The 13598-nt window shown below is 43.1% G+C and overlaps 1 protein-coding gene across 1 annotated transcript; it reads right to left on the minus strand.

Annotated features, from left to right (window-relative positions):
- Nucleotides 1–848: 848 nt before the first annotated feature.
- Nucleotides 849–13272, minus strand: LOC308235341 (zinc finger protein 417-like; the record flags this gene model as incomplete). Its single annotated transcript, XM_080644092.1, has 4 exons — nt 12969–13272; nt 11747–11873; nt 1343–2457; nt 849–863 (listed from the first exon to the last, which is right to left on the minus strand). Exons 1-4 carry the CDS (start codon nt 12999–13001, stop codon nt 849–851), a joined length of 1290 nt encoding a protein of 429 aa, XP_080500218.1. The 5' UTR covers nt 13002–13272.
- Between the last annotated feature and the right edge of the window lie 326 nt (nt 13273–13598).

The raw sequence follows: 13598 nt of genomic DNA on the forward strand, positions 1-13598 counted from the left end.
TCTGATGACTACGAAGGTGAGTGATAGTGGTAAAAGATTTCCCACATTCACTGCATTGATAAGGCTTTTCTCCTGTGTGAATTCTCTGATGATATTGAAAACCATTGCTACTTGTAAAAGACTTTCCACATTCAATGCATTTATATGGATTTTCTCCAGTATGAACTCTTTGATGACAACGAAGGGCAGTCCCCCATGTAAAAGATTTCCCACAGTCATTGCATTTATAAGGCTTTTCTCCTGTATGAACTCTCTGATGATTATGTAAGTGAGAGTTGGTTGTAAAAGATTTTCCACATTCACTGCACTCATAGGGCCTTTCTCCAGTGTGAACTCTCTGATGACAATGAAGTTCAGTGTTAGTGATAAAAGACTTTCCACATTCACTGCATTGATAAGGCTTTTCTCCTGTGTGAACTCTCTGATGATATTTGAGATGAGTGCTACTTGTAAAAGACTTTCGACATTCACTACATTTATAAGGATTTTCTCCTGTATGAACTCTCTGATGACGACGAAGATCACTACTCCAGGTAAAAGATGTTCCACAGTCACTGCATTTATAAGGCTTTTCTCCTGTATGAACTCTCTGATGACAATGAAGCGCATTGCTACTGGTAAACGATTTCGAACAATCACGGCATTTATAAGGTTTTTCTCCAGTGTGGATTCTCTGATGACAATGAAGGTGACTGCTGCTGGTAAAAGATTTCCCACAATCACTGCATTTATAAGGCTTTTCTCCAGTGTGCACTCTCTGATGATATTGGAGACCAGAGCACCTTGTAAAAGATTTGCCACATTCACTGCATTTATAAGGCTTTTCTCCTGTATGAACTCTGTGATGACTACGAAGGTGAGTGCTAGTGGTAAAAGATTTCTCACACTCACTGCATTTATAAGGCTTTTCTCCTGTGTGAACACTCTGATGTCTACGAAGGTTTTTGTTAGTGGTAAAACTTTTCCCACATTCACTGCATTGATAAGGCTTTTCTCCTGTATGAAGTCTCTGATGAATACGAAGGTGAGTGCTAGTGGTAAAAGATTTCTCACACTCACTGCATTTATAAGGCTTTTCTCCTGTGTGAACACTCTGATGTCTACGAAGGTTTTTGTTAGTGGTAAAACTTTTCCCACATTCACTGCATTGATAAGGCTTTTCTGCTGTGTGAATTCTCTGATGATAATGAACACCAATGTTACTTGTAAAAGACTTTCCACATTCACTGCATTTATACGAATTTTCTCCAGTATGAACTCTTTGATGACAAAGAAGGGCGGTCCTCCATGTAAAAGATTTCCCACAGTCACTGCATTTATAAGGCTTTTCTCCTGTATGAACTCTCTGATGATTTTGTAAGTGAGAGTTAGTTGTAAAAGCTTTTCCACATTCACTGCACTCATAGGGTCTTTCTCTAGTGTGAACTCTCTGGTGACAATGAAGTTCAGTGTTAGTGATAAAAGACTTTCCACATTCACTGCAGTGATAAGGCCTTTCTCCAGTGTGCACTCTCTGATGACAAGAGTCTTTAGTGCTACTGGTGTAAGCTTTTCCACATTTACTACATTTATAAGGCTTTTCTCCAGTTGGAATTCCATGATGACAATGAAGGTTACTGCTACTGGTAAAAGATTTCCCACACTCATTGTTCTCATAAGGCCTTTCCACTGTGTGAAGTCTCTGATCATAATGGAGGGCACTGCTACTTGTAAAAGCTTTTCCACATTCACTGCGCTCATAAGGCCTTTCTTCAGTGTGCAAAGCTTCACGATCACCTAGCCTTTTACTATTGCTAAAAGCTTTCCCACATTCACTGCATTGATAAGGTCTTTCTCTAGTGTGACCTTGCTGTTGATTATGAAAGCTAGAACATTTGGTTAAATATTTTCCACATTCAGAGTACACAAAACACCGACTTCCTGCATAAACATTGTTTTCCGGAATAAAATTGTGGTTGCAACTAATGTCTTTCTTACATTCTTTTCTGTTATAATAATTGTTTCTCCTATGAAATTTCATCCCACGCGTCGAAATAGCATTTAGACAGTCCCTGGACCTAGTAGCCTTTAGGTGGAGATGTCCGGACCCAGTAAGGACACCCTGCCCAACCTCCCCGCATGTGAAATGATTCTGGGACACACTGAAATTAGAGTTGTTTACACATGAGATCTTGTCCACACCTCTAATGAAAGACTTCTCTCTCACATGCTGTTGGTCAACTTTTACTCTGAAGTAAAACTGTTTTGCACATGACCCACACCTTAAAAGTATCTGTTCGTATTCTGTTCCCTGCAACTCAGTAAAGTGGAAAATGTTTCTGAAGACTAGCCCACAACTCTCACAGGGATGGCTCTTCTGGGAAGACAAGGCTGCCTTCGGATTCCTTGCCTGTGACACTCTTACAGAAACGTTCTCTGCAGTGGGTCCATCCACATTCGCTGGTCTACAGCAGCAACCTGAACAAAAGGAAAGGCTGGTGAGGTACATGTTGATCTTATGAAAACAGAGTGTCTTCACCACAAATGTTTATGTGTCATGACTAGGCCTGATTGCATAGAACCATTTTCAAGACAAATGAGGTATACTCTTAGGAAATACATAACGTGGCCCAAGTCAGTCGATGATGAAAAACTCACCAAGAAAGGACAGAAGCACAGGATGGGACACAAAGGAGAGAAGAAGGCTCTAGTCATTGTTCCTGCACAAACGCTTTCCTTTAGGACCTTCCATGCTGGCCATGTGAGTGTGTAGAATAATTTAAATCTGTTCAAGCTATAAAAATCAATTGTATTAGAGCACATGATGTTCAATGTCAATATAATAACACATGTGCACTCCAAGGTGCTGCAGGCATGGACCCACATTGGAGTGCAGTAAAGAGCGACCTGTGAAAGAGGCAGAGGTGCAAAGTCCAGAGAGGTTAAGGTTATGCATGAGGTGGGAAACCAAGTAGAAATGATCCCTATTAGAACTGAATAGTAGGCAAAGTATCAACGTAAGGACAAAAAAGCATAACTGGGTGAGGAATGGGCAACTGGAACCAAATACTGGGTTTCTAGCTATGAATGTAACGAAGGCCAGACGAGAATTCCTCCCTAATGACCACTGACCAAGGCAAGACAGCCTGTGGGTCCTCTGTGTCATTCATAAAGTCGTGTTTCTTCTTTGATTCACAAATGATTCTTCTTCTTAAATTCCATTAGAGCCATTGCATGGGGTAAATGATGGAAATCTTCAAAGAAAAACAGAAAAGATGGATGGTCAACACAGTGGTAGAACAATAAAGTGTAAATGAGATCACAGACAAAAGACCTATGTGTGTGACACCAGCAAGATGGCAGGATGAGAGAAATGAGCATCTTTCCCCATGCCAGTGTAAGTAGACAGCTATCCATGAACAAAAACACCATAAGAAATGGGAATAAGAGTACCTTGAAGACAAAAAGTATTACAGAACACAAATAAAAGGAGGACTCTACAGAAAGGAAGACTGGAAAAGACTGGGTGAATAAACATATTTGAAAATACGTCCAGTCAAAAACAAGGTCAGAGTTACCTCCAGCAGTCACCTTGCTTCTGCTATCATTGACCCTAGTGGTCTGTTCTTCAAAAAATGCTAGAAATTTTTGAGTTTACAGACCACAGAATGGCTTGGCCAGTACGGCTCAGTTGGTTGGAACATTGTCCTGTGTACCAAAGGGTCGAGGATTCAACTCCCAGTCAAGGCAAATATCAGTATGTGGGTTCCATTTCCAGTTAGCCTGTGTGCACAAAGCAGCCATATATGTTTCTCCCTCACACTGATGTTTCTTTCTCTTTCTCTCTCTCTCTCTCTCTCTCCCACACACACACACACTCCCTCTCTCTCTCTCTCATTTTCAAGTTTCTGTCTCTCCTTATCTTCCTCTCTGAAATCAATAAAATATATTTTAAAAGTAAATTAATTAAAGAATAAATATATAGCCCTGGCCCGTGTCACTAAGTGCTGAGAGTGCCTGTCTGTACACAGGAAGGTCATGTTTTCCATTCCCAGTAAAGGGCAGGTACATGGCTTTCAGGTCTGATCCTGACTCTTAGAGCAGGCACGTGTGGGAAGCAATGAATTGATGTTTCTTTCTCTCTCTCTGCCTCTCCTCTATCTCCCTTTCCCTTACTCTCTCTCTCTAAGAAAAAAACAATCATGGAAAAATTATTTTCACTATTCAGGTGAAGATAAAAGAAGAATAAAGTATTGAATTAAGAAAAGTTACGGTAGTGCCCTGACCGATTTGGCTCAGTGGATAGGGCGTCGGCCTGTGGACTGTAGGGTCCCAGGTTCGATTCCAGTCAAGGGCATGTGCCTTGGTTGCGGGCACATCCCCCGTGGGGGGTGTGCAGGAGGCAGCTGATCAATGCTTCTCTCTCATCGATGTTTCTAACTCTCTATCTCTCTCCCTTCCTCTCTGTAAAAAAATCAATAAAACATATATTTTAAAAAAAAAGAAAAGTTACTGTAGAGGAGATCCAAGATGGCAGTGTAGGCAAAGGGTTATACTCACTGCTTCCCACAACCTCATCAAAATTACAACCAAAATACTGAACAACCATCAGCCAGAACTGCTGGAAAGCTAGCTACAACGAAGTCTTACGACTAGAGAAGTAAAGAAGAAAGCACACTGAGATGGTAGGAGGTACTAAGGCACGGAAATTGCTGGTCCTGTACCCATGGGGGCCACTTTTTTAATTGGGAGGGAGGTCATCTCTGCAGAGGTCATGTGGAGGAGCAAGGGGTCCCTGTACAACACCAGATGTCCAGCCCAGGGTTGCAGAGCTGGGAAAAAAGTCCCTATTGGCAGTAAGAACTTCGGTCTGTAAAAACCAGTGCAGACTGGGGCTGAGTAACAGAGGCTGCAGGAGATCAAGCTGCTCTTCTTACAATGCCAGCACCACCAACTGAACTTATAAGATCCCCCTTCCTCAGAGCTCCAGTACCAGAGGAGCTCCAGTACCAGGCGAGGCTCGGGAGGTCAGGGTGCGAGTGGCATAACAAGATACATATGAGGAAAAATGAGACTGAATAGCATCTGGGCAGGAACTCAAGAGAGGCTTTCTTCCAGACATAGGTGCTCTCAGGGATCATTGTTCCTATGCTTAGACCTCCCGTTTGCAGGGCTGTGAGCCATTTTTGTTTCCTCTGTCCTAGTGATTCCCTGAGACCTGACCACACCCAATTTATTTTTATTTTTTTAAAATATATTTTATTGATTTTAGAGAGGAAGGGAGAGGGAGAGAGAGATAGAAACATCAATAATGAGAGAGAATCACTGATCGGCTGACTCCTACATGCCCCCCACTGGGGATGGAGCATGCAACGGAGGCATGTGTCCTTAGCCAGAATGGAACCTGGGACCCTTCAATCCACAGGCCGATGCTCTATCCATTGAGCCAAGCTAGGGCCCCAACCAACTTAAAAGCCCACCCAAGCTCTGAGCAACAGCGTTTGCATATGAATGGCCTGTCTTTGCTCAGGCTAAAACCTGTCAAGCAAGTTGCAGTTGGGTCAGGGAGCCACAAACTTATCAATAAAAGGACCAAGAAGTGGCACCAGCACTAGCCTTCCCTGCTTTACAGCAGGGTTGCATCGGGGCATTTCCAAACTGGGTACAAAGAGGAGAATCTGCAGATCTCTCTGAGATGCTGCTGGGTGGCTCCAGGCAGACCTGCCTAAACCCAAAAGCCAATGTACCCAGGGGTCAGTGTCATACCACATCAGCTTACAACTCTTCACATCCATAAGCAACACAGTGAAGGAGCAGCCTCACTGAGCAACAAAGCCCCACTGAAGCAAGTCCTCTTTCATAGGGGTGTTTCCTGCTCAGCAGCTCTCCCACTAGATCGAAATGGCTTCAATAGATGCTAAAATCCACAACAACATTCTGGCAAATCTATTCCAGGATTACATTAGAAAGATCACACACTGTGACCAACTGGGATGAAAGGATGGTACAATATCTGATAATCAATAAACATTGAAGTATGGTAGCAACCATACTTGGGTAAAAATTGCTGTTTAATATTTTAACCTTGCTGTTTTGGGTTCTGTACTCATTTATAAGTTATTTTCATTTTCTGAACTTATGTATGATTGAAAACTCCATTGATGGTGGTTTGAATATCCCATTGATTGTGATCTCACTGGTCATTGAAGCACATTCCTCTGGGCAACAAGATTGGAAAAGAAGTAAAACTGCCATTATTCACAGATGACATGATATTGTACAAAGAAAACCCTAAAGACTCCATCAAAAAACTACCAAATATAATAAACACATTCAGCAATGTAGCAGAATACAAATTTAACAACCAGAATTCTATGGCTTTTTATACACCAATAATCAACTCACAGAAAGAGAAAGAAACAAACAAACAGTGTTATCTACACTGCAACAAAAAAATTAGGACACCTAGGGATAAACTTAACTAAGGAAGTAAAAGACCTGTACTCCGAAAACTACAAGAAGCTGAAAAAAGACATAGAAGAAGACATAAACAAATGGAAGAATATACCGTGTTCATGGATTGGTAGAATCAACATCATTAAAATGTCCAAACTACCCAGAGGAATCTATAGATTCAATGCAATCCCAATTAAGATACCAAGGGCCTATTTCACAGACCTAGAACAAACTCGCCAAAAATTCATGTGGAATATTTAAAAAAAGAAAAAACGAAGAGCCACAGCAATGTTGAGAAAGAAGAACAAAGTTGGAGGGATCACTATACCAGATACCAACCGATAGTACAAAAATGGCTGGTGCTGGCACAACAACAGACATATGAACAATGCAACAGAACACACAACCCAGACATCGGCCCAAGCCATTACGCTCAATATTTGACAGAGAAAGCAACCGCATACAATGGAGTTAAGACAGCCTCTTCAATAAGTGGTGTTGGGAAAAATGGACAGATACATGCAAAAGAATGAAACTAGACCACCAACCTACACCATACACAAAAATAAACTCAAAATGGATAAAGGACTTAAACGTAAGTCGTGATACCATTAAAATCTTAGAAGAATCCACAGGCAGCAAAACATTAGACATATGTCCTAGCAATATCTTTATTGATACAGCTCCGAGGGGAATAGAAAGTAAGGAAAAAAGAAACAAACGGTACTACATCAAAATAAAAAGCTTCTGCACAGCAAAAAAAAACAAAAAACAACAAAACAACAAGAAAGACCACTGCATGGAAGAACATATTTGCCAATTACATTTCAGATAAGGATTTAATCTCCAAAATTTACAGAGAACTCATATACCTTAACAAAAGGAAGATAAATGATCCAATCAAAAAATGGGCAAAGGACCTAAATAGACACTTTTCGAAAGAGGACATACTGAAGGCCCAGAGATATATGAAAACACGCTCAAAGTCACTAATCATCAGAGAGATGCAAATAACAACGACAATGCGGCACCATCTCACACCTGTCAGAATGGCTATCATCAACAAATCAACAAACGACAAGTGCTGGTGAGGATGTTGAGAAAAAGGAAACCTCGTGCACTGCTGGTGGGAATGCAGACTGGTGCATCCACTTGGAAGACAGTATGAAGTTTCCTCAAAAAGTTAAAAATGGAACTCCCGTATAACCCAGTCATCCCACTACTAGGACTACATCCCAAGAAACCAAAAATACCAATCAGGATATATGTACCCCTAAGTTCATAGCAGCACAATTCACCATAGCTAAGATTTGGAAACAGCGTAAGTGCCCAGCAGCAGATGAGTGGATTAGAAAACTGTGGTACATCTACACAATGGAATACTATGCTGCTATAAAAAAGAAGGAACTTTTACCATTAGTAACAACAGGGATGGAACTGGAGAGCATTTTGCTAAGTGAAATAAGTCAGTCGGAGAAAGGTAAATATCACATGATCTCACTCATAGGTTGGATATAATGATCAACATAATTTGATGCACAAGAATAGATCCAGAGAGAAATGGCAGGAGAGGAGGGGTTAGAGAGCGACGAATGGACTTGTATACATGCATATTAGCGTAACCAATGGACACAGACACTGGGGCGGTGGGGGCTTGCCTGGGGTGGCAATGGCTGTGGGGGGGAGGAGTCAAACAGAGGAAAATTTGACATATATTGAACTTTAGACAATAAATAAATAAAGAAGATAAACTAGTACATTTTAAAAATGGGCAAAGGACTTAAACAGACACTTTTTAAAAGAGGACGTAAAGAAGGCCAAGAGACATATGAAAACATGCTCAAAGTCACTAATCATCTGAGACGTGCAAATCAAAACGACAATGAGATACCATCTCACACCTGTCAGGATGGCTGTCATCAACAAATCAACAAACAACAAGTGCTTTCGATGATGTGGAGAAAAAGGGACCCTTGTGCATGGCAGGTGGGAATGCAGACTGGTGCAGACACAGTGGAAAATAGCATGGAGTTTCCTCAAAAAATTAAAAATGAATTCCCATTTGACCCAGTAATCCCACTTCTAGGAATATATCCAAATAAATCAGAAACACCAATCACAAAAAACATTTACACCCCTATGTTCATAGCAGCACAATTTACAATAGCTAAGATTTGGAAACAGCCTGAGTGACCATCAGCAGATGAGTGGATTAAAAAACTGTGGTCCAGCCCTAACCGGTTTGGCTCAGTGGACAGAGCGTCAGCCGGCGGACTCAAGGGTCCCAGGTTCGATTCCGGTCAAGGGCATGTACCTTGGTGGTGGGCACATCCCCAGTGGGGGGTGTGCAGGAGGCAGCTAATTGATGTTTCTCTCTCATCAATGTTTCTAACTCTCTCTCTCTCCCTTCCTCTCTGTAAAAAATCAATAAAATATATTTTAAAAAAACACACAAAAAACAAAAACAAAACAAAACAAAACAAAACTGTGGTCCATCTACACAAGTGGTTCTCAACCTTCCTAAAGCCGCGACCCTTTAATACAGTTCCTCATGTTGTGGGGCCCCCAACCATAAAATTATTTTAGGTGCTATTTCATAATTGTAATTTTGCTACTGTTATGAATTGTAATATAAATACCTGATATGCAGGATGTCTTAGGCAACCCTTATGAAAGGGTCATTCGACCGCCAAAGGGGTGGCGACCCACAGGTTGAGAACTGCTGATCTACACAATGGAATACTATGCTACTGTAAAAAAGAAGGAACTCTTACTATTTGCAACAGCATGGAGAAAGACAAATATCACAAAATATCACTCATTTGTGGGCAATGTAGGAAAAAGAAGATATATGTAATACAATATGTAATTCTTTAAAAAATAAAGAATTTTTAAAAAAGAAATATGTTTAGCCATCACTGGTTTGGCTCAGTGGATAGAGCATTGGCCTGCGGACTCAAGGGTCCCTGGTTCGATTCCGGCCAAGTGCATGTACCTTGGTTGCAGGCACATACCCAGTAGAGAGTGTGCAGGAGGCAGCTATAGATGTTTCTGTCTCATCTATGTTTCTAAGTCTCTATCCCTCTCCCTTCCTCTCTGTAAAAAAAAAAAAAAAAAAAAAAAAAAAAAAAAAAAAAAAATCAATAAAATACATTTTAAAAAAAGAAATATGGTGAAAATATCCATAATACACAATGCAGTCTACAGATTAAATGCAATCCTAAGAATAACTCCTATGGTATTTTACAAAGAAATGAAAAGGGAAACTTGAAATGTGTGAAATTAAAAAACTCGAACAGCAAATGAAATCTTGAATGAAAACAAAGAGCATGGCATCACACTTTCCGACTTCAATTTATTACAGAGAGAAAACAAGCAAACAGTGTGTTGCTGGAGAAACAAAGACAAATTACATCAACAGAACAGAATAGAAAACACAGAAATAAAACCAGGCACATACTTTCAAGTAATCTCTGACAAAGCTGCAAGACACAGAAGAAAGGAAAGATAATTTCTTCAAAGAATGGTGCTGCTGCCGAAACCGGTTTGGCTCAGTGGATAGAGCGTCGGCCTGCGGATTGGAGGGTCCCGAGTTCGATTCCGGTCAAGGGCATGTACCTTGGTTGCGGGCACATCCCCAGTGGGAGGTGTGCAGGAGGCAGCTGATCGATGTTTCTCTCTCATCGATGTTTCTAGCTCTCTATCCCTCTCTCCCTTCCTCTCTCTGTAAAAATATCAATAAAATATATTTTTAAAAAAAAGAATGGTGCTGCTAAAATTCAATACTCCCATGTAAAACAAGAATATGGGACACCGCTGATAAAATTTAACTCAATCTACATTAAATGTCAGCGCTAAAACGTAAAACTTGTCAGGACAACTAGAGAAGAAGTTTTGGAGATTTGTTATGGACAGCATTTTCTTTTAAAAAAAAAAAATATTTTATTGATTTTTTACAGAGAGAAAGGGAGCGGGAGGGAGAGTTAGAAACACAGATGAGAGCCAAAACCGGTTTGGCTCAGTGGATAGAGCGTCGGCCTGCGGACTGAAAGGTCCCAGGTTAGATTCTGGTCAAGGGCACGTAACTTGGTTGCGGGCACATCCCCAGTAGGAGGTGTGCAAGAGGCAGCTGATCGATGTTTCTCTCTCATCGATGTTTCTAACTCTCTATCCCTCTTCCTTCCTCTCTGTAAAAAATCAATAAAATATATTAAAAAAAAAAAAAAAAGAAACACACATGACAAACATGGATAAGCTGCCTCCTGCACACCCCCTACTGGGGATGTGCCCACAACCAAGGTACATGCCCCAGACCTTAATTGAACCTGGGACCCTTGAGTCCACAGGCTGAGGCTCTATCCACTGAGCCAAACCGGTTAGGGCTCAGACAGGATTTTCTGAATGTGACACCAAACAGCAGACAAAATAGACAAAACAAACAGTCCTGATTGCAACAAATAAAGAAAGAAAAATAGCTTCTTGCCAGCACAACTGCAATAAACAAAATGAAAGGAAAGTAAATCTAGAGGATGGAAGACAATACGTGCAAATCATATGACGGAACAGCTTGGAGACACTGTGGATTCAGCTCTGATCAGCACAATGAAGAGAATACTGAGATACAGACAGAAATTAACACAAATAGTTGGAGCTCCCAGGGAATAATAAAGGAATGTTAATACTGCATTGCAGGCTAACAACAATGCAATGACTGTCTGAAAAGCAAACTCTATAGAATTTCATTAAAAACACTTTAGTGAAAAGCACTAGTAACAACCATCTGAGTTTCTTAGAAACATGGTGGCACTAGACCTGCTGAATGCAGGGTTGCCAAAACCATGGACTTTGTAGAAAAGCAGGTGCTGGGAACAATATCTGCAAAGAACAAGTAAGCACATGCAACAATGTGTGTTCCTGTATGTCATAACAATTCAAAAGAATCTTTAACCAAAAAATAGTTACTAACGAGGACAAGGAGGTAGAGATAATTATTCAAAAAATAGGTACACATGACCAACAGGAATATAGAAAATGCTTTCCTCACTGATTAAAGTGGAATCCCTCAGGCTTCCTGCAACACTACCAACCACAAGGCCTTCCCTGTGAATGTAGTACAGCGGGGAGAACTGGGACTTCAGGAATAGAGGGAGCAGCGGAAACAGACCAACCCTCCCCAGGACAGCAACGACCCGGGAAATTAGAAAAATCAAGCAGAACCACAGTCTACACGGGAGGACAGAGCACACCCTGGGAGATGGGCCTGGGAAATGGCAAAGCCAAGTCCAGCTCACGGTGAGAGTGAGGGTCTTACCCAGGGAAGATAGAAGTTCAAAGTTCTCCAGCATCACATTCAGGTACAGCTGTCTCTGACCCTCATCAAGGAGGCTCCATTCCTCCCTGGAGAAGTACAGGGCAATGTCCTCAAAGGTCACGCCAACCTGTCAGAATGGAGACAATTGAAACCAGAGCTGTGTCTCTGAGAACCCCCAATCCTACTCCTTACACACCTTCCCCCCTCAACCTCCTCCAGGGCACCCGGTTAGTGTGGACACCAGGCCCTAATGCCAGTGCAGGCTGCTCCCTCATCACAGTCCCATTACTCACTGGGATCGCCCTCAGCAGAGCAGCTGGGTTGGGTGGGAAGGTTTGGGGGAGGAGAGGGTAGAGAGCAATGCCGTTTAAGGCTGAGTGATGCCTGCAGGGCCCCAGCCTTCCTGCCAAGCAATACCACTGCAGTCTCCTAGATCAGTGGTCAGCAAACTGCGGCTCGCCAGCCACATGCGGCTCCTTGGCCCCTTGAATTTTTAGCAAAGGCCAGCTTAGGAGTACCCTAATTAAGCTAATAACAATGTACCTACCTATATAGTTTAAGTTTAAAAAATTTGGCTCTCAAAAGAAATTTCAATCATTGTACTGGTGATATTTGGCTCTGGTGACTAATGAGTTTGCCAACCACTGTCCTAGATCATGCGTCCAAGACAAAGCCAAGCGTAGGTTTATGCTTCGTCTTTAAGACCCCACACCAGGTCCCGGGTACCATCAGCTCACACTTCCTCCAGATGTGCACACCACTGGGTAATGTTTATCATCTTCCCATCTTCAGACCCAGGTTCACTCCCTCAGCTCTGCCCCCTTCCTGCTCCAATGCCACTGGGTCTCGCTGGACTCACCCATGAACTTGGCACATGGCATGTAGAGAGCTTGTCTTCCAGCCGGGTCCAGGACCACCCCAGGCCTCTGATGGACCCCACAGCCGGGAAAGCCCCAATGAGTCTGTGACGTCCTCCCTGCAGCCTCTGATCTGTCCGCCAATCCTCACAGCCCACACCCTCAGGGGAACCTCAGATGCAAGTCACCCCTGTCCTCTCTGCCCTGCACTGGCTGTGCCTCAGAAGCCACAACACTCCTCTCTCCCCTCCGCCTTCCTCACGGTCCTCCACGCAAAACTGAGCTGGAGGACCTGACAGATGCCGCACCCGGGCTGTGGTGTTCCGTGTGAGGAGGCGGTGAAGGCCTGGGGGACTGGAACTAACCTCAGCGAAGCTCCGCAGCGCGGGCGCCGCCATCGCACTCTGTGGGCTGAGCCGGGCAGGAGCGGCGGGAGGTGAAGCCGCTGCAGGAATGGCGGTCCCCGTCGCGGCCCTCTTGTAGGTCCCGTGGCGACTCCGAGCTTCAATCCCCAGTGTGAGCTGTGAGCACCACGGGAGGCTCCGACCAAGGGCTGTGAGGCGGGGAACACCACTCTCCACCTTCTCCACGGGACGCTGCGACTAGGAAAACCAGCCGCCTGAGGCGGAAATCTGAGAACAGGATCTCTCCCCGGGAGGACTACCGGTCCCGCCCTACAGAAGCGGCCAAATGGAAATGCCTTCTCTGAGTCCCCATTGGCTCAACCTCGTGGCATTCCATGCGTGGCCTTCTGGGTAATGTAGTTCCTAAGCTCCAAGGCCGGGATGGATTTATGAGAGTGGATTTAGGGGCATAAAGCCCAGGAACACACCAAGTAAACCAAGTGTCCTCTAGCGCCTTCACGGGAGGTGATTCCCAGCGCAAGTTTGTTTCTCCTGCACCTGCTGGCTTCCTTTAGCGGCAGGTTTTGCATGTCTTTCTTCAAGACCTGCTCTTTCGAATGGCAGGCATTGGTTCTTCATTCAGGACCTTTG

Source organism: Plecotus auritus (genome assembly GCF_963455305.1).
Source record: "Plecotus auritus genome assembly, chromosome: 10".
NCBI lineage: Eukaryota > Metazoa > Chordata > Mammalia > Chiroptera > Vespertilionidae > Plecotus > Plecotus auritus.